This window comes from Protopterus annectens, chromosome 11.part0 (assembly GCF_019279795.1).
Source record: "Protopterus annectens isolate FY-2018-M chromosome 11.part0, PAN1.0, whole genome shotgun sequence".
In the NCBI taxonomy this organism is placed as follows: Eukaryota; Metazoa; Chordata; order Ceratodontiformes; family Protopteridae; genus Protopterus; species Protopterus annectens.
The window spans coordinates 1,061,253,609-1,061,279,764 of NC_056745.1; the positions used below are offsets into that span (position 1 = coordinate 1,061,253,609).

General features: G+C 35.2%; 1 protein-coding gene across 13 annotated transcripts in view; it reads left to right on the top strand.

Annotated features, from left to right (window-relative positions):
- LOC122815694 (mucin-19-like) overlaps positions 1 to 24,521 on the top strand; it is a 505,085-nt gene extending 480,564 nt beyond the window's left edge. For all 13 annotated transcript variants that reach the window (XM_044088394.1, XM_044088400.1, XM_044088403.1 and 10 more), the window contains 9 exons: positions 614 to 651; positions 3,161 to 3,329; positions 6,276 to 6,313; positions 6,415 to 6,580; positions 13,219 to 13,256; positions 17,601 to 17,711; positions 20,082 to 20,121; positions 21,358 to 21,463; positions 24,116 to 24,521. In XM_044088394.1, coding sequence (XP_043944329.1) covers positions 614 to 651; positions 3,161 to 3,329; positions 6,276 to 6,313; positions 6,415 to 6,580; positions 13,219 to 13,256; positions 17,601 to 17,711; positions 20,082 to 20,121; positions 21,358 to 21,463; positions 24,116 to 24,275 — 866 coding nt within the window. In that variant the 3' untranslated portion in view covers positions 24,276 to 24,521. The remainder of the gene's footprint in view (positions 1 to 613; positions 652 to 3,160; positions 3,330 to 6,275; positions 6,314 to 6,414; positions 6,581 to 13,218; positions 13,257 to 17,600; positions 17,712 to 20,081; positions 20,122 to 21,357; positions 21,464 to 24,115) is intronic.
- The last annotated feature ends 1,635 nt before the right edge of the window (positions 24,522 to 26,156 follow it).

The window sequence follows — 26,156 nt, forward strand, 5'->3', positions numbered from 1 at the left end:
AGTCACAATACCTCTCAAATGTTAATTTTCAGGGATGTCCCTGATTATGACTTAAAATTTAGATCTGTCTGTCTTAATCCCTCCTAAAACTTGTAAATTTTGGAGAATAGGTGGTGAATTACACTAATTGTACTAATATTTTAAGTGTCCTTGGTTGTCCCTCATTATTTCTGAATTTGTCTTGGATTTTGTTGAGATTAGTCCTTAAATGGCTGAGAGCTATATATGGAGAATTTTTTTCAATTAGTCAAACAGAAATGGTGAGAACATTCAAACCCAATGGAAACAGTGAGTGCAGGACAGGAGCAAACTCCAGACCCAAAATGTGAGAAACAGGTATCACTGTGCTATGGTGTTGTACACACACAGACATAGACAAAAACACACAGAGGCATTTATCTACAAGTAAGCAAGCATGTGCGCACACACACACACACACACGCACACACAGTTTTATTCTTCTCTAAAAATGAATATTTAAATATAGTACATTGTTTCTTGGAATGCTTAATATTTCATCTCAGATTCCTTAACTAAATTCATTAAATATGTTTTCTATTTCAAAAACTAGCTCACGTATATTAATTTTCTTCTGTTTCCATTTTCCTTACAGAACCTGTAACATGTATGTATAAGGAAACGCAATACAAGGTCAGTAATGGCATTTTTACTTTTTATTGTTTGAAAGACTGCAAGCACAACACGTATCACAAAGCCCTGCTAGTACAAGTTTACTTTGCAGTGCCATTTTTTATTTATTCCTAGTTCATGGAGAATTCAGATGAAAAGGGAGTCCTTATGATATTTTTTATAAGTAAAAAGTTATGGTCTTTTAATTACTGTTGTTCTACCATGTTTGTTTTTTTAATACATAGAACATAGAACATACATAGATTAGTACTAGGCTAACTACCCGTGCAAGTCATTTTAAGCCTGGCCAATTATCCCTTGTGAGACTCAAACCCTGTACCTTGTGTTTGTAAGGCAAACACCTTAACCATTAGGCCAACCACCCAACCTTATGACATTCATAGGTTAGTACTAGGCTAACTGCCCTTGTGAGCCATTTTAAGCATAGCCAATTATCCCTTGTGACACTCAAACCCTGCACCTCGTGTATGTAAGGCAGACACCTTTACCATTAGTCCACCCTCCCAACCTTAAATGTCAGCTCATCATAACACACTTTTATACTATTTGTTTTTTCCCATAAATGGAAAAGGGTGATATAGATCCCATTAGTCAATAAATCTTCAATAAACTTTTCAATTTTGAAAGCAGTTTATATACTTTTAGTGATTACTATGTGGAGATTAATGTGGTGTTTAAAACCCAGCAAATTAATCCAAAAGACAAAGATAAAGAATGGATTCCTCATGAGCAATGACAAACATATAAATAACTTCTGGCTTTAAAATGTGACTAAATATCATATGTCTGTTAAAGGAATGAATGTCCTTCAGTCTGCATGCATGAACATTCCCCATATGTCCAAACTCCTTACCTATGCAAGAGATAGCATATCTCTCAATGGCTCAGATTCAACAGTGCTACTATACAAAACAAGAATATGCTCAGAGTGTTTAAATTGCCTCAGGATCCATCTATCTAATATATCTTACTTTTCATCAATGACCTGCTTCCTTCAGTATTAATGACACCACAGTGACAGCCAAAAAGGAGCAGCTTGTAATACCAACCAATCGTCAGTTATTAATTATCTTCTTTCTGTAACATATTCAGTTGCAACTATGCTGCTTTAGTTTTCCACTTAGAAAAATATGTATACTGTGCTGGGCTGATTTGTTTTTGATGACTTTAATAATAACATGAACATTGTTTCATCACTGCTACCAACTCATTGCAGGTTAGACAACTGACCACACAAACTAAGATATCAAGAATCTTATTAGACTTTATTCCCAACAGGGTCAGTGAAAGGTAGAGCCTGTCTACTGAATCTGGTAAACTTCCTTGAAAAAGTTAATTAGGGAAATTATAGATCATGGCCGTGTAGCACACAAGGTATATCAAGATTTCATGAAGGACTTCAACTCTTTTTTCTATGTTGGCATCACTTGCGATCCGCCTTTAGACATAACCTAGATAACTGGATGGAAAGCCACACATTTACTCCAGGATTGACTATAGAAGGAATTGTGGCATGAGGGAGGGTATTGAAAAGGCATAAATGGTTGTTAGACTTGGTTGCCCTGGAAAAAGGTGTGAATGGTTGTATGACTTAGTTACCTTGGGATATCTAATCTGGAAAATCTTTAAAATCGATGAAATGTGGCCATGTATAAAATAACTTTGGGTCAGGATCTGAAGTTTCCTGTTTCTTCTACTGTTGAGCATCTTAAAACTGAAATGTAGAATGCCTACAAGTACATTTAAAAAATAATATATGAGTGAATACATCATTTTATGAAATCAAGTATTTTGCTTTGTAAAGAGAAATGTTCAATTCACTAAACAATTTGCCACATTTCTTCAGTGTTCATAATCTACTCATGTCAGATTTTTATTTCCAAATAGTAATTTTACAGTCCTTATCTAATCTGGTCTAATAACCGCTGGTCTAAATCTGTGTGTATACTTACACAGAAGGAAGATGTCAATCAGTGAAGAATGTAATATAGAACACATTCAATTTAAATGAATGTTATTTTATGAACTTTGTTAAAAATTACATCTTTCCATGATGTAAGAATAAATATAAGAATTGTTAAGCCAATTATATACCTTTTATTTTATTTTCACTTTTGTGATTCTATTTACAGTCATCTCGGTTTCAAACAGAGGAATGGCAACTGAACTTCAAAGCATGGCAATAGATTGAAAGATTAGAATTATAGGGCAATACTGAAGGCTTCACAGACTTTAACTGAAAGTCATTTGTCGTTGTTTTCAAACATTCTACAAAATATCTTACTGCTTTTTTAAGTCTTCCATCTTTATCGTGTATGTGTTTTACCAAAACAGCAATTGGTAGTTGCAATTATGTAGTATTTAGTTAATCATTTTCATTAATAATCAACATTATATTTATTTTGCATGTAATTATCCTGATTTATATACATATGTGTAAATAATGAATGAAGAACAAATCCCTTGATAACATGTACTGCAACTTGCTAATCTGTCTGTCCTTTTACAGGCTAATGATAAATGGTCCGACAGCTGCCTTGACTGTGAGTGTGATGCAGTTTCAAATTCAGTGACATGTCAGTGTCATGGATGCCCACCATATCCTGTCTGCAGTAAAACTGAAAAACTGGTGATAACACCCAACCCTTTGGATCCATGCTGTAACAGTTCTTACTGTGGTATGATGAAACCTTTTCAATTTATTAAGCAGTAAGAAAGTATAAGTGAATTTAAAGAATGCTGGACACATTTAATTACAGTTTTATTTTCTACTTCGGAGAAATATGCCAGGGAAAAAAAAAAACATTGCAATTCAGTGTTTTCATTTCACCTCTAAGTATGAGAAATTTGAGAAAATGCTTCCTATCATATGAAAATGCTTAGTGAAATTTTAATGACAATTTCATTCCCACCAATTTCCGTAAATGTTATTACTCAATATTTTTTTTTGTTACAAAATAATGTAAATATCTAATTTAAGTTGATGAAGGGTGCAGACTGTTTTGAATACATTAATGTGATAATTTAACTGATTCATTTATTAAGTGTTTAGCTTTTTATTTCATTTTGACAGTGTGTGTGTGTGTGTGTGTGTGTGTGTGTGTGTGTGTGTGTGTGTGTGTGTGTGTGTGTGTGTGTGTGTGTGTGTGTGTGTGTGTGTGTGTGTGTGTGTGTGTGTGTGTGTGTGTGTGTACACACGTGCATATGAGTATTATGTATAAACACACACACACACACACACACACACACACACACACACACACACACACACACACACACACACACACATACATATATATATATGGTTCCCCTTCAAAACGTTGCTGACCACATCATCGAAGCTGAAAACAGTGAGACAATAACATTGTATCTACAGAGGAACAGTTTGTAGAATATGAACAGACAGATCTGCATTCTTAGGGGCAACACTTTAAGCCACTGATGTCAACAAATGATCATCTGCAAGCTTGCGCATAAAAACTGTAATGCAGGTGCATTGTAGCTAAATGTTCTCTGAGTTTTCTTTGCATAACTAACTTATTGAAATGTTCATGAAGCACAGAATAGAAGTGGTTATGAAAAAGGCATCAAGCTCAATGTGATGAACCATAATGATCCACATTATGCTTCAAACAATGGACTTGTTTTATTTGCCAGAACCTGTCTTAGATATTTTTCTGTGCACAGAGTCTCCAGCATTACCTGGAAGAAAGAAACAAAAAGTGAAAGAATTTTCAAAAAATGGGGTTAAATGGATTTCTGAATATGTAAGATATTTGCAGATCCTCTTATCAGTTTAACACCATAATACCAATGTAGGATTTTAAGCAAGTGCATTCTAGCTTTCAAACAATAAATAAACAAACATGGAAACTCACACATTGACAACTATGAAAACAATGTCATTTTTGAAAGAAAGCAGTGCCTTACTGGAAAGAAAGAACTGGTCACAATATTTGGAAAATCATTAAAAAACATCTTAAGCATTAAGAGCATAAGAACATATTTACATGTATTGATCAGATTTTTCTGTGGCAGATATACAGTATTCAAGTTGGAGAGGTAAACAGTACTTGTAAATGAACAAGTATAACCCGGTTTAATATCAAAATTGCAACTCCGAATCAGAACAACAAAAAATCAATATCACTACTATGGCACAATGCAAATCAGCTGATTGAACCCATCAGATTCGACCACACTGTACCACAATCTCTTTACAGTACATCAACTTAATATCAGTGAATGCACAGTGCATTCACTGATATTAACTTTTGAACATGGACATGTTCAGCAAGATGGAAATTTGAACATCTACGTTTCAAATTATCCATCTGAGGAGCATCTCCATTTGTAAATTTGATAGTAAACCATATAACCCTATCCAGAAAGACAACCAAGACTTAAAACTAGCAAAAATAAATAAATAAGTAAATAAATAGGTAAATAATGAGTCACAAATCTAAAATGGATAATACACATTGCAGCAGATAAAGTCTGAGAAAAGTGTGCTTAGTACTTGCAGAAATTGAAAATATAAAACAATTTTATACAAAAAGCATAAGAAATAAAGAGACCTTCATGTCCAAGGAATGTGTCCACTTTCATATGCCTAACATGTAAAACAGCAAATTAGATTCAGAAAACACTGCGCCTTGTAACAATGCATAGTTGCTGCTAAGATGTGGTTTTAGTGAGGAAACTGGAAGGAATTAGCATTGCTGTTATGAAATCCAGTATAACTAAGGGAATCTGCAATGTTGCAGTATCATCATTGACATCATAGCATTGCCAATAGCTTGGCAGCTGACAGGAAGACCCTTCAAAGGATCATTAACTCTGCCCAGAAAACCATTGGCTGCTCACTGCTCTCTTTGGAGGAACTCTTCAGCTCTCGCTATCTCAGCAGGCCAGTCAACATCTTGAAAGATCCTTCTCACCCTGGAAATCACCTTTTGGAGTGGCTGCCTTCTGGCAGATGGTTGAGGTCCATTCCTTCTTGGACAAAGAGACTTAAGAACAGTTTCTATCCCAGAGCTATACGTGAACTGAACAATGTTACATACTCACACTGAGTACAGTTAATAACCATTTGCACTATAAGATATATGCTTACATTCCTGTGCACTTATTCCTTTCATGGCATGTGCAATTATTATACTCAAGTGCAATAGCTTAGTTCTTTACTACATTGCATTGCATTATATTGTATTGTTTAGTATTGTATTGTGTTGTATTCTCTTATTTATTCATGTTCACTCTGTGTAAATGCACCTTAGGAGAATTGCTACAAATTTCATTGCACTTGTGCAATGCCAATACAGGAATCTTATCTATATAGCAAAACTTACCCTATCATGGACTGGGCACAAAAAAGTATGCATCAAGGATGCTGACGGCTACTATATAGGTAGAATTAAAGAGGCTATGAAAAAGTTAAACACTGACTGTCAGTGACGGCAGCCATCTTGGTTACTTATAACTTTCAGACTAATCCGGGAACAAAGGAAGATTGTCGATAAACCTGAATAGCCCATCAGAGATCTACTATAAAAAAGAAATGTTTTACTTAACAACAGGAAAGGAAAGTAAGGGTGTTGACCACTTTTTTTTTTTTTTTCCAGAACCACTTACGTGCAACTTTAATCAAATCAAATACAATGTAAGTATTAGGAAATTTCTCAGTATTTTATCAATGTGTGCCACATAGAATTTCAGACATCAGAATACAGTAAAGATCAATAATATCCTTTTTGCTTACAGCCTGGTGACAAATGGACCACTTTCTGTCAAGAATGTATCTGTGATAAGACCACAGCTTCAGTGATTTGTATACCTAAAACTTGCCCTCAAGATCCTGTATGCAGAGCAGATCAGCAACTAATAAAAACATTTTCAAATGGTTCCTGTTGTCCAGTATCTCAGTGTGGTAAGTTATAATGTTCTGTTTTCTATGTTGTGAGCTGCAAATTATTTAATACAAACAGATGTTAGAACCTAAACTTAGTACAGCTGACTGTAATACAAAAATGTTAAACATGACTTTTGTTTCATTAGTTCAACACATTCACCTGCATTTCCCAACTGCTCTGCAGTCAGTTACAATAAAATTCTGCATTTCTATCAAATGTGCCAATTAATACAAGTACCCAAAAGCAAACATTCACTGGCTTTAATAAATAAAGATCTTTCCATTTGCAATATTCCTCAATCTGTCTAAATCTGTGTTAAATGTAACTATTGTTTCATTATCTGCAAGTAGGAAATATAGTTAACTATGATCACAGTTAAAAAAAGAATTCAAACATCTGTTCATAATCAAGCCATCATTATTTGGTCGGCATTATCATTCCTACCTTCCAGTTCCACTCATTTTAAAACATTTCATTCCCTTCTGGAATACCTCTCTCTACCTTCTACATTTCTATCATATTTTATCTCCAAACTGTGCGCCCATTCCTCATAACTGCACACTGTTATTATCGATGATGCTCTATATGCATCTTCTCTGTATTCATTTAATCAACTTCCATGTGGTGAGCACATGAAGTCTAGCAACAGTCATGTAAGGAGATATAAGCAAAATAGATTTAATGTACTGAATTACACTTGCTCTACCACACATCTTGTTTTTATGTTGAAGACACTTACCATCTCTCTGTGTAAGATAAAATGTATTAGAAAACTTTCAGATTATTTAAGTTGAAATCCCTCAACATATTTCTCCCAGTGCATATTTCTAAATGTGTGACTGTATCCAGAATGTCCTACAGTCCATGTATTTGCATCAAACCTCCAAAAGCATCTATCTGTCCAATTCAGTAACCTGCTATTTGCCTTCTCTTTCTAATGTCTCCGTCATCCATTGGTATTGTCTGAAAACGCATTAAAATTCATAAAAAGAAGGCAATTGCTAATCCATATAGCACTGCTTCTGGATCCACAGTCCACTTTTCTTAACATAAATGTACTGGTTAACCTGTATGTTCCATCATTCATTTGGGCTAAAATTCATTCTGAATGCTTTATAGTTTTCAAGCCAATATTGTTAGTTATTTTAGGACAACCAAAAGTACACAGAAATTCTACAGCACCCCTTCTTAGACCTATCATTTTAGAGCAGGATGATGCATAGAATGATATGCGATGTATCTATTGCACTACGTGAAGTACAAGATGCAAAGCCTGGATTTCTATGTTAAAGATTCTGCTGAGGTTCTGTTTAAAATTAAACTTGTGAAAATTGTGAGACAGATTTAAGTAAATTTGCATTTCTGTTTAAAATTAAACAAACCTGTGAAAATTGTGATATAGATTTAAGTAAATGTATAATTATTACAATTGGTATGGTGTCACTCTATATTACAGCTCCTCACAGGAAGTGATAGAAGCACCAAAATGGTAGTTAATACTCCATTCATGCAAGACTACCCTCTATAATGTAGGAAACAAATACTGCCTCCACCGCAGGCACAAGACTTCTAGGACTTTATTAACACAAATGCTCTTGATTTTTTGCTGTGCACTTCAACCATAGGTTCAAACATACTGGACTTAGTTTTTACCAATATGGGACAGCACTATACCACCATATTCTGAACCCTCCCCCCAACATGTCCTCACTGGTGAGGTCAGATCACAAAGTTGTCTCAATTGAAATAAATATTGGTTTGGAAATCTCAGCAAAAAACTGTTACAGTTAGGAAATATTCTAAAGCAAACTACTTCACAACAGCCAGTGCAGAATTATTGACAGAAGCACTGTCCAAATGTGTAAATAGCTGCATATAGATTGCTGCACCTACTAGAAGTCAGCCCAAAACATACCCCAAAAACTAACCGCATTGATGGAATCCTAATCTTAACAGGGCATATCACAAAAAGAAAAAAAATCATGGCCAAAGTGAGGAAAAAGCTACTCTCATAAAGGCAATAGCTCACTGTTGTTTGTCTTTCGGCTTTTCCCGGTTAGGGGTCACCACCGCTAATGATTGGCAGTAGATTTTTATGGTGCTGAGGTGCCTCTCCAACCTTCAATGAAGGCATGGTCATTCACTCATGTCTTTCGAATGCCACTTGACTGCAGGGAGGACATGCAAATTCCCCACAGCTCCAGCCGAGAATCGAACAGGAAAACCTCTTGCTGTGAGGTGACAATGCTAAACCTGCACCACCATGGCTTAAAGGCAACAGCTCACTAATTAAATTAAACAGGAAACTCAGAGAAGTAATTAAATCCAACAAGGCCAATTATGAGGTCAAGATAGCTTCTTAGGCTAGACACAAACACAACTCCTTTTACACCTGTGTTCAAAACCTTACAGGTAACATGGAACAGTGTGCAGAACTGACAGTAAAGAGTGCTACCTTCACTGAGCACAGTGACATAGTGAGTCTGCTGGATGACAAGTTCAGTTCAAAATCACCATCCCAGTCCCCCCCCCCACACTCATTGCGAAATCCCTGCTAGCATAAGCCTCCAACTATCATCAGGGAACAGGTCATAGTGGTGCTCACTAAGGCTAAAACACAGCCTCAGTGGGACCTGACAGTATCCTAGGTTGCCTCCTAAATAGCCTGAAACATGACCTATTAGGACCATTTGAGACAATTTTCAACTTCAGCCTCAGAACAGGCTATGTACCAAGTGAATGGAGGATGGCAATGGTTATCCCCTTCACAAGACTGGACCATCAACCAAATTTGAAAACTTTAGAACCATTTATTTGACTAGTTTAATATGCAAAAGCATGGGAAAAATTATCATTGAAATGATCAACAAAGAAATTGGCAACCTACAGACCCTGGACTCATCGTAGTTTGGCTTTGTCAACGGAAGGTCATGTCTACTTAACCTGGCAGACTTCTTTGAGAAGGTAACCAAGACAATTGATGAAGGGAAAATGGTCCATACTGCTTACTTAGACCTGGCTAAGGCATTTGATACAATACCCCACTTAGGTATTGCGGACAAACTTACTGAACTAGACATAAATCCTTACATAACTGACTGGATTGGCAGCTGGCTCACAGGTATGACCGAAGAAGTCAGAATTGGTGAGACCTCCTCCACTAAGATGCAGATCACCAACAGAGTTCCACAAAGCTCTGTGCTGGGCCCAATCCTGTTTGGCATCTACTTCTTGGAGGTCAAAGATAATGTCAAAGGCATTGGGCTCACGAAGTTCACATGGGAGTTATTATAAACTCCCCTCATGACAATAACATCCTGCAAGAGAGTCTAACACAGATAAATTAGTGGTGTCAAAATCACAGATTGAAACTCAGTACAAAGAACTGCATAACACTTTTCAACCTCTTAGCACAATAAATCTGAACAAAGCCTAAAATAATGGGAGTACAAAGGACAAAATGAGAACATATTTTAAATATTACTCTTATAAACTTAGAATGTTGCTAGAATAACATGATTTGTTCCAGAATGTATTTTCCGAAGAATATGAGGTCTGAAACTCAAGTAGATGTTATTATTTAATGACTTCAATCATCAGAGATTTGCCAGAAAACCACAAATGTTAAGAGGAACAGACAAAAAATATGATGCAAAAATCTGGACATTCCTTGAAAATCTGGACAATTGATAGGTATGAAGTGCATTATAGTGCCATTTAGGAAAATGTCTACCCACAGAATTTACTCTATTGATAGGACGCCCCTAAGAGTTGACCCAATAGTTCAAGATCAGGGAAAATATGTAGATAGTAATCTGACATTTGACCAACACATAGCCAAGATTGTAAGAAAATCAATAAAGGTATGGCTTCCAGGCCCAAGGATGTTATAGTATCACTTTACTGGGCCATTATCAGACCCATCATTGAGTAGCATGTACCTAACTAGGCATAAGCAACAGCTGGAATGCCCACAGAGTTCCTTCCCAAGAGAATCCAGGTTTTTAACACTCTGTCCTATATAAATTGCCTTAGATCCCTGTCTCAGTACTTGTTTTCCTAAAGTTTTTGAGAACTGATCTGCATTTGGCATATTAGGCATCCATAAATCCATTCCTGATGGAGCCTTTACACATCTGAAAAATGAGCAGCACCAGAAACGCTAGATCCAGGATTTTGAACTTTGCTACAAACATAAATAGAACATGTTGGTGAAACAGATATGTGCCTCAAAGGATCCCCATGCTCTAGAATAGGCTCTCTATCCATGTAAGGTAATGTCTATACCTAAACCTATTTAAATGTAACCTTAACCATTGGATGAGAAATTGTAAATTCATTCCTGTGCTGGCTCACATATATCTTACAGACAGACACTAGGCTATGATGAGTAATCATAAAAACCTCTCCAGGCTAGTTCCCATGTCTCTTACAGACAGAGGTCAACATTAAGCATTCCCTAACTAGCATACCCCTGCACATAACATTATAGCAACTTCCTAAAAAACCTACCTCTCCTAACTAACATACCCCTCCTAACAAACATCCCCTCCAATTAAGATGTACATGTTACAAGGAACACAATTGGGTTATGTTGTGTGGTTAGACTTATAAACGCCCTTCTGGTTGTTAGCCAAGTATATACCTATGAACCTAAAGTCAAGATGATGCTTATTAATAATGTCTGGACTCATCCTGATTTAATTGTAACAGACAAACATCTCTTTCTGAAGATTTTTTTTCATTTGCAGAGCACTGTCATGGAGGGAGGGATGGAAATAACCCCCCTGCCAAGCAATATAAATATTTTTACAGTGCAATGGCAGCATGAATTATATGTTTTCTAACAAGATATGTATGTCTGTTTTTAATTTATTGTTGAAATTTGAATATTGTGTTGCAGCACTGTTGACACATTATGATTGTTTCAGGAAGATGTTTATTTAGTACATTTTCAAGATTTATATTAATGTGGGCAAACATATTAACTTTTAGGTATAAAGTTGTACAAGGATGATTTTAATAATGTTTTACAGGCATTTTGATATATAAAAGTTATTGAAACTAATGCAATTCTACACAAAGAAAATATGCATCCTTAACCTTTTAAAAGAAAATTATAAAATATAGAATGATAAGAATATTATGATTAGCCTATTTAAAACACAGATATTTCATGTAGGCTATTAATGAAGTAAACAGTCAGAGAAAGAGAGAGAGAGACAGAAAAAATAATAAATGTAACTGCACAACAGCATATTACAACAATTGTCATTATAGCAGATAGGATAACTACTTGGCATGGAGGGTAGCCTTTTCCAGAATGGTATTAATGACATATTTAAAAAATCAATCTGATTTGTTTGTGAGCCCTGTTACTCCATAGAATGACTTTTTTTTAGGGCTTATGCTGACTGGCATAGCCAAATGGCAGAGCATATTGCATGTTACTCCTCCTTTATCTGTTTTTATGTAGGTACAGCCATGAAAAGGTTGTATAACAAATATATATTATGGCTTTTATGTGCCGCATAAAGGGTATCATGCAGAGCAATACATTGCTACACATTTTATTGAATGTGATGATTTTAAGTGCTTTTTTTTCAGGTACTGGATAATGTATATCCCATGCTAAGAGGTGTAAAAAAACTAAAAGAAAATCCTCTTGCATTAGAGGCAACATGGGATATATGCAAATGACCCCAAAAGGACATCAGGTATTTCAGCTATATGGAAATTCTGAATGTCCATGACTTTTTCTTTTTAAGTCTGTTATGGACAAACTCAGGCTAATAAACCCAAACCCCACTAGCTATGGACATACATGTATTGGTCTTCTTATGGTCTCATCAGCACAGTATAAGTGGAAAATTTGGCTAACATTTGGAAACACAGGGTTGTCATACCCAACGGATGTCCATTATCACTGAGGTGACTGCAAAATATCCCACGCTGCCTCTAATGCAAGAGGTTTCAAGATGTCACACAGTGAAAAGTCTAGCTTGATTTCCATAACCCCCAGGTTCATTGTGTGTGACCTTAGCAAATCAACTACATCACGAGCAGTATGGAATCCATTTAGTTGTATACAATAGGCTTTAACTAATTAACAATTCACAAATTAAACATGACATCATCACAGTAAGATAGGAACAATAAAATCTAAACTAAACCAAAAGCTTATTCTGTCATTTCAGTTATTCATGTTGTGAAAAAGGAAATGTTATGTTATCCCAGGTGTGTCAGCAACACTAGTGTCTCAACAACGGAAAAAGAAAAACTATTAAGTTTGCCTCTCTGACAACTAGTATGAATTTTATAATTCTGGTTAGCATTATGAGATCTTGGGTTTAATATCAAAAATTGTCAGGTCTATGCAAATAAAATATTAGTATATGGATAAACACGTGTATGGCTGAACAGTAATTAATTCTACAGACAATTCTGAACCAATGTCTTCCAACAATAAGCTTGTACTGTACTAAATGAAAACATTACATTTTGTTGTTAAGTTTGTGCATGGCTTAAGCTTCACTTGTTTAAATATATCAGATAAAATCTGCATGCATGAAATATTCTACTACAGTTGTTTAAAACATTTCAGTGTGAAAGACAATTATACATAAATATTTATTTTTTTCTTATACAATTTCAGTTCCAAAGACATGTGTATATCAAGGAAACACCTACACTGTAAGTATGGAATAACACTTACAATTTGAATGATCGTATACAATTTTATATTAATTTATTGAACGCATATAAGTTAGTCACCTTGCATGCGGCTTCCCATAAAATAATGCCTGTAATATTTAAACAGTAGAAAGACTAGACAAGCTTTAATAGGACTGTTAATAAATGCAGAGGATTAAGATTATGAGCTTTTAATTAGATGCTTCCTGTAGTCCATGTTTGAATCCCTTAATATCTATTTGACTACTGTGTGGTTCTTAGCGAGTCTCTTAATCAGATAGTGCTACCAGGTTATATATGAAAAAAATCAATGAGGATCAATGCTCTACTCAAGTTAAAAAAGCACAAATAAATAAGTAAAGTCATTCAAGACTCATAATTCTAACTACAGTTTAGGACCAGATGGTGCCTTTTCTTGTTTTGAAGTTCCACAATCTGGCTGACAATTCCATTCATAGATGATCTCCAGTCACATCATTGGTTTCTTACATCTGCTCCACATCTTTATAAATGACAATGTATTGTTTGCTAAAAAATTTGCAACAAAGGATACTCTAGTGACCTTTCATGAAATAGCATTTCTGCATATTTCAAAATGTTGCACATATGTAATATGATATACATGGATTTGGTCGTACGGCCAAATGTCAATCACAAGATGTTCGAAAGCAGAATGGTAGTTCCGCATAATTGCAAACGCAATTATGTAGAAATGCCAAACATCCCCCTTTATGACCTATTTTAGTACTTGTTTAGGTGACAGAGCGGTTGGAAATGTCGAATTCCAAATTTTGTACATTCCGACAGTTTGACACCTAAATTTTTGACATATAAGTTCGAAGAAAACCCTGTTCAACATTTGGTTGTTGACCAATTCCATGTAAACCATGTAATATCATAGTTTGACACATTCTTGAGATCTACTTTTTTTTAAAAAATGCCTATTGCACTCTTCAAGGATAACTCTTTTTTTTAGTGAGACATGTATATCATCTACTCTAAATCTAGTTTCCTGCAGATTTGATTCCAACACATGGTTACAGCAATGCGCATGGGATCTCAGCACTGATTAATGCACTAGTATGGTAGTGTCACTTCTACTAAAGGTAAAATCAGTCAAAGTAGATCAGCTCTATATCCATAGTGCAGTCTGTTGTACTACTGTTTATCAGATGTGAGGTCAATGGTGTAGCTAGCTATTCTGGGGCTTGGTGTTGCCCTTCAATCTGGCACCCCCCCCCCCTCCTTCGCACTACCACAGCTACACTTTTTTGTGTGATGACTTTTAAGTCACTTTCCTATTTGGATTTCATGTATAGGTTTTTCTTTATTCTGAACTTGTAGCTGTTAACAACTATCACGCAATTTCTTGACAGAAAATTGGTTCATACCTATCTCTAAGTTATCACTACGTTTTCTTAAATGATTTTTAATTTTTCCATTCTTCTTGCAGTTTGTACCTTTAATACCCTGCAGTATGTGCCATGAGGTTCCAGTCTGGAAGCTACACATGGTACCAGATAACCTAGCTATGTGTCTGCTAAATAATGTAGGCATCATCCTCTTTTTGTTGTTCAGATGCGTGTCTAACAACATGTATTGAATGTCCCTGCTGGCCTATATATCGGTTTTCCTCAAATTAATCCTTTTTATGTTTGTTGCCTATTTTCCTGCGTGCAGATATATTTGCCTTTTCCTTATACCTCTGACATTCCTCTTGAAACCATGTGGACTGCAACAATGATCCTCAAAATAGCAAGACTGAAACTGCAAATATTGGAGGCATATACTAAGACCATTTACAAAGTACAGAGATACAGTATCTCAGCGTATTCCCTTTACTCTGAGGTATAAGAGTCCTGGAGTAAGCAACCCAAGTGTGGCTCTGCTGCCCCCCCCCCCACCCATGCATAGGCATGCAGGAAACCAAAGCACTCCACTGCAGAAGTGCTTTAAATGCTTTTGAGATTCTCTGTATTTCTTAGGGCAATCACATCTTAATTTTCAAATTTAAAGGACTTTCAAATATTGTTCTTGCATTTCTGATAGGGAACCATGCCTCTGTGCAGCTGGAAAGCTGTCAGCCTCTTCCCACATTTGTCTGCTCTCATCAAATTTATTGCTTCCTGTTTTTTTTTTTTCCAAGATTGCATTATATTTCTTGTTGCCTGACTCTTTTCTTCTTGGATTGACAGCGTAGTATATATACTATGGCCTCTCTGTCTTCTTTGGCTCTATTTTATGTGAGGTCAGTCAGACATCTTCCACTAAGGTCCTTATGTGTTACTTCAGCACTGATTTTGATACAGCTTGTAGCATTTTCCTCTCCTGTCATGCTATGAATATATATAGGCTACCCAGTGTATTCAGTCCCGGAAGTATAAGTTCTCAGTTCTCGTATTACTCTCGTTTCATCTTTTTTTATTAGTTCACCATTGCTAAGCCCATCAGCATCCTGGTGATATGTAAATTGCAGCTGCTCACCTGGGATCCCTATAGTCATATTTGTAGCTCAGTATTGTTTTTTACTTCTTTAATTTCCTCATTACTCTACTCTAAATTGTAACAACCCTTTCCTTCTTTAGTCTTCCACACCATTCTAAATAACCTGTATTAAGGAGTCACCATATTATGGTTTAATGCTAACAATATTTATATTTTACCATGCCTGCAGTGTATATACTCTTTCATGTGCTTTTTGCCATCTTATGTGCCCTCATCACCCCACAGTTGACTCTTATTCTGTTTATCCCCTTTCATTGGCAGGGTGCTCATCAACTTGTGTAGATGCTAACAGGAAGGAGCCATCATCCATGCAACATGAAAATAATTATATGCTACAGCTATTCATGGACTGCCAGCCTCCTGTATCCCTGCTTTCCGGACTAACCATTGGAAGTTTTAACCAAACTATTTCTCTAAAGAGCAATCCCGTCTCTGCCTTGGTACCCACCAGTGTCACATCTTCTGGCCTGTCTATGGCTTGACAGAAACTCTTTTTAAAACATATGGCCAAGGCATGCACATCACACTGGGGCATAATATACCCTCACTATTCATGTATTTGCTTCCACCAATCTGATAATGAGGGCCTCCATAAACAAATGGCTGAACCTACAGCTCCAATCCTGTCTATTTCATTGCTAGTCAAGTCTTCACTTCCATGGTGGTGATTGGCTGACAGGAAGCCATAGCTCCCTCTCTCCTGTTGGTTTCATCCCTTCACCCTCATCTTTAATCCTCTCAACCCCATCTTTCCCTACCTAGCTTATCCAGATGGCATACCTCTCAACTGTCCAGATTTTCGCAGAATGACTAGAGTTTTGCCTCATATTTTTGGCGTGTGCCTCCGAAAATCTGCACCTTTCTGGTAAATAGCTGAGGATTGAAGTCACTAAATAATGAGAAATAGTTGAGTTTAAGACTCCACATCCTTCAGAAAATTCATGCTAATGCAAAACCTATTATTCTATCAATGTTCTAAGCTTGCAAGAGCAATAGTTAAAATGTGTCCCTATTTGTCCCCCCATCATTTAGGCATTGTGCAGATTTTTTGCTCTAAGAGGTTGAGAGGTATGCCAGACATTACTCAAACTAAAGTCATCTGAGCCATAGTCAGAGCTTTATTCCTCTTTGTCAAAGAGCTTTCAAACTGTGGCTATAGTTTAGTGTAAAAGTGTAGCAAAGCACAAATAGCTGACCTGTTTATCCAAGGAATCTGGCATCATACAGCACCACAGTCCAGTCATATCACTTCTTTTTGCTCAGTTCTGTTTATTTTGTCCTGTCTTCTCTTGAAATTGTTTCTCTCTCTCTTTCTTTCTCTTCTCAGCATCATTGCTAATTCTGCTTTCCTCCTGGCTGGGTCTTCTTTTAATATATTTTCCAGACTCACTTTCATGATCCTCTTATGTAGCTACAGGATATTCCAAAGTAAAGTCTTTGATCCCACTGGTTTCCTTCTTCCACCACATATTATCCAATATCCTTGTCACTTCATCAACCATGTAGCCATTTTGGTGAATTCCATAATTCCATCTTTCATTCTGTAGCTTGTCAGTGCTATATTTTGAAATGTTGTAGAACACATTTCAGAAAAATAGATGAATCCTGGGTCAGCAGCTATAATTTACATATCGCCATGTTCCATGACATTAAGGCATTGTTTTCTTCCAGCATTATTTATATTTTAGAGTTTAGTATTAATTATAAAGATTATTTGTATTTCTATTTTCATACTAAAGTATGTTGATTAGTTTAACAACCATTATATACTACAGTATTTTAACTTACCATCAAGTGTACTTGTTATGAACCCTATGTTATTATATCCATTCTGTTTAGGTCGGCCAGTCATTTGTGGATTCAAAGGACAAATGCTTAAAACTGAATTGTACAGCAAGTGGACTTGATTCAAGTTATGAAAAATGCTTGTATCAAAACTACTGTCCAGTGGTATGTATCATAACCTAACAAAGTCTGAATGTTTTCATAAAATGTAATTAAGCATTGACCATGTACCTTAAACACAGAAAGAGTTGTCAACACTCTGCAACAGTTAATGTTGGTAAGTCTTTGAAGTGTTGAAGACATAGTAAAGTACCTTAAAAGTATGTAATATAAAAGGAACAGCTTTGTGCAGTGGAATTAACTTGCAGACACTACATCCTGCAGAGCTCTCTGCTCTCAGGTTGTTTAATGAGTAACTGTTTACTGTACTCACTGAAAGCAGTAGTTTTCTCCTGGAATGTAAAAGTTTAAGCTGTGGGACACCATGTACATCTCAAAAACAGAAAGAAAGAAAGAAAGAAAGAAAGAAAGAAAGAAAGAAAAAAAAAGAAAAATGATGAACAGACTACTCCAGGATAGGAAAAGCTTTCAATGAATTAGAACAAACAGCACAGGATGTTACTTACTCTCTGGAGAGTGGTTAGAAATAGCAAGGTCAAAGTCATTTAATACACTACTGTGAGCTTACCCCCTTATCAAAACTGGTGGGATCCAAAAGTATATTTAATAAAGGTAAGGGGGAGGATGGGGGCTTCTCCTCACACACTTGAAAAGTTTAAGGTGCAGCTTCTCTCATATCCTTTGAAAAATATCAACTTTAAAGTTGGTAAACCAAACAAAATTGTGGTGAGATTTCTCATGACATTTGGGACCAAATCCAATCTCTGCTCTTACTAGTGAACTATTAAAGTGAGAATGTAAAATAAGAAGATGGCAGAGTATGCAAACTAAACATCAAGACTTGTTGTGTAGAATCTTGAAGACACCACAGTCTACACTGTTAGATCAGGCATCTCTGAATAGTTCAATAAATAATACCTGTCCGGGGTGTTTGCTATATCTGGTTGGGATCAAGTGGCACACATGATACACACAAAATCAATACTTTTAGTAAAATCAGTAACTCATATCAGAGCCAAAAATTGCCCTCTATAAAAATGTCTAAAACATAAAACCTGTGGATCACATTTTGTTTGCATGGTTTACAAAGGCCTTATCTGCAAACATTAAAGTTTATCCATTTTTATAAAAATACTAAACAATTGGCAAAAAAAGCATGCATAGGATTTTTTTCAGCTGAGGCTAGTGCAATAATGTTAGAGTTTAATTTTTAACATATCCTGCTGCAAAGTCAAGCTGAGGAAAGCTGTCAAAATAAAGTCACTTAGATTACTTTTATTTTGCTCTTTTTATTATTTTTAAGTGTTATTCTGGTTTTCTTTGGTGGCCAGAGCACCTCAAATATTCAGCCACAGCATTCATTCTATTTCCTGTTTTGTGATTAAGGATGTTTACTTAACAATTCTATCACCACTTCCCCTAGAAGTAAGTGTGCAATATCCCAAACCAGCTTGTTCTTCTACCTTAGCCAAACTAGATTGGAAGCTCGCTGCTTTTTGTCTCTTCAGAAGTCCCAGAAGTTCTATTGGTTTCCACCATGTGCTGCATTGTTGGTGTGAGCCAAGATCCTACATATACTCCCCAACAGCATTATGCCAAATGAAAGTGTGCTTTTCCTTTATTCCCTATGTCACTATTCAAGTGGACCCTACAATGCAATGCAACTATAGACTGAATGAGTCATTAGCATTTAAAGTAAAATGACACAAAAAGAGCAAAAGGGTAGTTAGTTTAAAGTAGGGCTCATTCTGAGGAAAGAGAAAGTTTGAAAGAAAGAAAAAATGGTCAGTCTTCTGCTTCATTCTGGAATTTGGGGTTACGTATCATAATTGTCTGCAATTATCTTAATTTTATCATTGCGACATATAGAAATCTGTGGAGACGTCTAGACTAAGTACCAATTTGTATGACACAGCAGTGTATTAATTACAAAAATGTTAAAGATATGAAGTGAAATATATGGTAGATCTCAACTCTGAACTGAACTATTCACAAATGTTTGAAACAATGTAAAATATTTTCTTGAATTCCACACTGTAATAAATTCTGAAAGAGTTGTAGTTACTAGTGTTCCCAAAATTATGCTATTTGTATTAACTCGACTATCCAGTGAGGAGGAAGCAATGACAGTAACCAGTGTTATACATCAAACTGATCTGCATGTATAATACTGATCACTGTCTACTGAAAATTACTCAACATAAGTAAAATACGAATTTTGCTGCATTAAAGAATTAGTACAAATTTCATATCTTATGCTTATAAGCACATTTTGCAGAACTATCAGTTATTACAGTTGTAATAGTGTTACTTCAATAGAGGAAAACTGTATGCGTCTTCCGAAAAGAAAAACACCTCCCTATTCTTATTTCCTTAAAAATACCTAACTTTTTTGTTTTCTTTTCCTTTAAACAGAACAACAGGATCTACAGTCCAACCAGCTGCTGTTATTCTTGTAAGTACCATCATTTTTATAAATGATCATATTTTTGTTGAAATTGCATGCGTATGTCTTCCAAAACTGCCCGAAAGCAAATGTATGTCATTTATTGACATTATAACTGAATTAAGATTTACTCTTAAAATGTACACATCTTATAGCCATCTATAACATCTGAAAACATATAGGTTTTCCAAAGGAATCATAACATTTTATAATTTGATGTTTTCTATTTGAGATATCACTAAACAAAAAGTATTTAGCATATGATGCTCTATACATAAACGCTGGACATTCAGAAGTTCAGTAGTATCTAAAATGCCATGTTCAGAGCTCAAAAGACTTTGGCTGAAGACTGTCGGGCTGCATTATTCAAAGATATCAGCTTTAGAGGCTACTGCAAGTAAAAATAAAAGGCAGGGTCAAATGCATTTTAATACTCTTTCATCACACTTGCAGTGTTGGTTTATGTTCCAACAGGATGATTTGCAGAGGAAATGTTTGACTATTAAAGATAATTATCACCAGTGTGTATTGCACATCTTCAAAAAAAATTAAAAAAAAACATCTAAAAAAAAATGATCCTAGAAAGAGCATGCAGGTTAAAGAGCATGTACTTAGCAGCTAAGTAACAATTAACAACAGGTTACGTAGCTTCAAACTGCAGGAAGACAGATGGAGCGCTAAGGTAATGGGTATGAGGAGTGCACTGCAATTTAGCTAATACTTTATTTGATCCAAAGAAGACATGCTTATGCCACTATGCACATCACTACTTTGGCATAAAAAGGAGTTCCCTCTGATCTTTTTTCGACAGGGTGTAATAACAAGTGAATCGTGAGGAGAATAGAAAAAAATGGTGAGAAATATGGCAAGTTAATTTAGTGTGAAAGAGACAATGTGTTAAAAGATATGCTAGTCAGCTAGTATGCAACAAAACACTGAATAAAATGTGGAAAAGGTTCATAGGTAAGTTAAGTGAGTAGAAATCAGTCTACAGAGCATTTCTAGCCTAGTCAAAAACCCTATTCAAAACTTCTCTCAAGCCCAAGGACTGTGGCTTTTGGGCTGTCCATCACAGAACCATATTTATGTAGGTTAGATAGTCTAACCCCATACTAGCAATGACATTTAGCAAGGCATATATAGACCTGCCTCAAGACACATATACAGACATGATCATGGATATCAATGAATATCAAAATATTATTGAAATATGAATGCTAATATCAGTTTTTTTCTTACTTTTAGGTCAATACAAATGTTTGCCAGTTCCAAAAACTGTAAGGCTTGTTAATAACACCTGCCAGGCTGACGTTGTAATGGCAGAATGTCGGGGTGACTGCACTGCTTTCAAGTAAGAGAATATACAGTTAATTGTTGTGCATAATTTGAATGATTTCTTTTGTATTTTTCACTGTACCTCAACTTAGTATAATCAGTAAAACAAAGCAGTACAACTGATAACCTCAGTTCACGCTTTGAAGGTTATGAATGATGAAAAGAGTGCCTGTTTCTGATTACTTATAGACAACAGCAGAAGCCTAACCCATAGTTTTTAAAACCCATGACTTGTATTTAATAATACTCTGGCGTCTACATCAAATGTAAGCTAGACCATTTAAACAAAATATTAAAGTATTTTTTTCAGTAAACAGTGCAGAATATGAAATGCTTACTAATTCAAGTCAAATATATACAATTTAGAACAGCAGGATTCCTAAGACATTTTCTTTGCAGTTTCTTTTGAATGTACTATGTGTAAAATACCATGCATTTCACTTCAGTTGTCCCTTACCTGTTTTGTGTTTCTTCATTCAGACACATACATGAAAGTTTATTTTGTTCTAGCCTTGCCTTTTAAATTTTTGGCCTCACTGATGTGATTACTATTTTGTCCATGAGTAAATATGTTATCCAGTTTTTGAGATACCACCTTCAACTTAAAGCAAAGACGCTCATTTGTGTACTCAATTAGTAAATGAATTTCTGAAGCATAATTGGCTCACTCAGCACGCTGGGTCAGTCTCTAAACTATCACCCAATCTTTTTGCTCACAGTGAAGAGAAAAGACAAAAAAAAAACGCTCTACAACAGACTGCTTCAGTCTGAAGCACATGCCCCTCCCAGACACTCCCCCCTCCCTACCAACAGTACAAAAAAAGTTGTTTTCTTTACTAGCATTTCTGAATTACCAGTACAGAAAGATTACAGGAATGGCACTTAGACCGCACCCTCTAACAGGTTGCGCTTGCCACACCCTTGCTACGTTAGTGATGAATTTACAAAGTAAATTAATTTAATTTACAATGTAATGCACCTGTCATGCTTCATATCATGTTTGATTCACATCTCTTCTACAGTGAATATATTCAGATCCACGTAAGCTCCTTCTCAGATAGCATTTTCACTTTCAGTGTAATTTGGTATTGTAATATCCTGGCACCACAGGCTTATAGGTGTTTCTGCTTTTAAGATAAGCTATCCATATACCAGCATGTTATATAGGTGATTATGTCTGTGAATATCAAATATCAACATTCACTTCCTCCTTCTGTTTGACACACTTATCTATAATTAATCTATAACTCATTTTACAATACTTATTGTTACATCACATTTCTCTCCAACTTTAATTTCAATCCAGTTCATCATTGTGGAGTATGCTCCAAGCTTCCCAATCTGCTTGCTTTATATATATATATATATATATATATATATATATATATATATATATATATATATATATGGGATATATTATCAAATTACTGTAGCTCTACACATAAAACATGACTGTTGCTTCACTGTGATTTGTATTCATATTTGCCTACCAGTTATAAATGTGTATTTGCTGTGCTCTTGCAACCTGTACAGGCCAAAGTAAACAAGGCCTGATTCCTTCAACAGGATGTTTTTTATTTTATGTATATAGCATAATGTTTGCCAGCCATTACGTGCTGTCATTTAGTCTTTTGTTACTGAGAAATAAAATGGACAAACCATTTCTATTAAAATCAATAAGAGCAATAACTCTTTCCAAAGAACTTTTGATCACTTTGCTTCACTCCCCTGCTCCACATTATTCATGTGTGCTAACCCTAACCATAATCTTAACCCTAATACTTTTATAGTGAGATTGAATAAAATTGTTTCATTTACCCATTTCCATCCTGCAACTTTGTCTGCCTGCCTTCACAGTTCCATGTCGATTAAATACTTTAAAAAATAGAATATTAGCCCTGGCTCATATTGTTTGCCTAAGTTCCTCTCTGCATGCATAAAACATAGTAAACTAAAATCTTATCTTGTCATATATCAGCGATGTAACCTTTGGTATACTTTACCTTTTTTATGATATCATCAAAACACTGAACAAACGCATTTCCCATTTTATAATTTTTCCCTCACTCTACGCCTTTCCTTAATTTACTGTTTTATTGCAATTTTACAGTTACAGGTTAATTTTTTGTTTTTCGTTATTGCTTCATTTGTCATTATTGTGCTCTTCTCCTTTTTCACAGATACATTTTATTTGAACTAATAGTAGCCTACTGCATTTCCTATAAGACTTTGCAGTGTTGTATTTTTGACTGTAATAGGCAGTCTCTGTCATCTAACTTATTTCCAACAATAATTATAAAATTGCATTAACACGATTTCAAAGTACACAACAATAATCTGTATTGCTGTAGATATAATAATTGTGCCTACATGCATGGATAAAAGTAATAGAGGACATCTTAACATCTGAGACTATAAGATGTGTGAGCTCATGTAACGTGTAGGGAATGATAAGATCATCACTGTAAAAAAAAGTTATGTTGGTATATTTGATGCTAAATGTTGCATGTAGAATGAGGCAGTATCTAATTCAAATCTTATACAAAAATATTGTATTCCAATACAGCAAAGTATGAAAGTTAGGAAATAAATTATCATTATATATTTAATGAGTAAATTCTCATAAATAGCAACACATAATAATTTGTATTATGTCTGTCTTCTTTAGCTTAACAGCAAGAAATGATGCTCTGGTGAACACATGTGCATGCTGTGATGTAACTGCAACTACAACCAAAGTGGTGAATCTTGTCTGTCCAAACGGGAGTACAAAAAAACATTATTATCAAGACATTACATCTTGCGACTGTTTGAAGTGCTCTAAATAGTCATATTACTTGTTTCTTTTCTTTCATTATGAAAAAATATATATTGTCTGCATTTTTTGTTATACCGCCCTGCAGATTATTCTGTCTAATTAAAAATTTTAGTTATTAATAATATTGATATCTATTGACATTGTCAATTTTCATAAAAGAAAACTTTTACTTGTTTTGCTTATCTGCATTATCCTGTACTGCATCTGTACAAATAGTTTAATGAGTACACATTAAAATAAATTGTATGCAACTGCATACTTTGTCTGGTTTATTTCTGGCTTGAAATATATTTGTTGCATATGACTAGATTAAAGCTGAAAAGAAATACATTTTGTAAATATAACACACTGTATTAATATTACCTGTTAGTAACACACCCCACTTGAGGAAAGACTGAAAATGATAACTGTGTAAGAGAGTCTGAGCCATAAACATTGTCCCTCCTGGCTATTTTCTTTCAGAAAAGATTCCATTTGTGTGTGTAAATGAATGTTGAAAGTTCTTCTGTAATTCCTTTTAATTATCAGTTTTATAGACTTTTGAAACTAAAGGAGCGCTTTTATTTTGGACTATGAAAATAATCGTCCTCTGTTTCCTTAATCCTACGTGTTAAATAATGAAAGATATCAGTATGTCCAATAATTGAATGCTATTTGTAACTGGAGATAGAGTAAAGAAAATTCATTAAGACCATTTTCATTGTCAGTGGAGTTTTCTGTTTTGTACACTATTGGGTGACCTTAGAGCAAATGTAGAATGTGATGGTGTCCTCCCACATGGGGTTGCCACTGCAAAAAAGCCTTTCTCCTAAGTTCATGGAAAGTGCTTTCTTGCAAGTTTACTTCAAATTATTGGCATACTGGGAATTAATTGTTGAGAAGTTAACATGATTCCTAAAAGACATCTATTAATTCCACTGCAAATATTGATAATTTCAAAAATTACACAATTTAATGCCACATTTAAAAGTACATAGCAATGATGGCATATATATGTCTTTAACAGTGTCACTAGAAAACATTCACTCTAAATATCTGCATTTGCAGCCACAGGACCTCTTATTGAAAACAGCAAAATCATAAAGAAAACAATGCTGCATGTCTCAGAAAAGTGTTTCTTCTGCCAAATCATCCAACAAAGTCAAACTGATCAAATGCTGGGTTTGCTAATGATCATATCTAGTTGTGAACATGTGTACAAGTACATGAGCCATCAAAACTTCAACATGGCATCGTGCCAGATGAAATTAAAATGAATAACTTGCAGTATGAAGCCTACAGCCTAGTGGCCCTCAAGAAGTTTGACTGTAGTTGTCCCTTGTTGGAATGTATGCATACCCATTTGTTCATGTTTTTTTTTAAGCAGATGATGAATGGCAATATTTCAATGAGAAAAGGAGTTTACTTGAAAGGTGAAGTAGGCAGAGTAATGAATTTGTAAAGACAAGATAGCACTCACAACAAGCTCCGTGCACACAAGAAAATAAATAATACCAAGTCCAAAAAGTCAAAACTGTTGCACGGAGAAGCAGGACTCTTGAAAAGCAATGTCCATGTATACTCAATAAGGCTGCCTGTAATGGCACACCATCAACTGTTCTTTAAATTCAAAAGTCAGTTACAAAAAGTCACAACTTGCTATTCAGCACTGTCAGGAATTTCCAACTGCATCAGTCAACTTCACCGAACAATAACTTGTAGACACTCAAATGCACTAATCCAAGCGTTCAGCGAAGTTTAAAGAAAAAGAAAAGTTTATTTAACATCCAGCAAGCGCTTTCAACAAGGTCTTCTTCAGGCCATTATACAATTTTTCAAAAACTTTCACATACATTTATAGAGGATGTGACATAAACATTCTGATGTCATATCCTGTGCAATTTAAAAACAG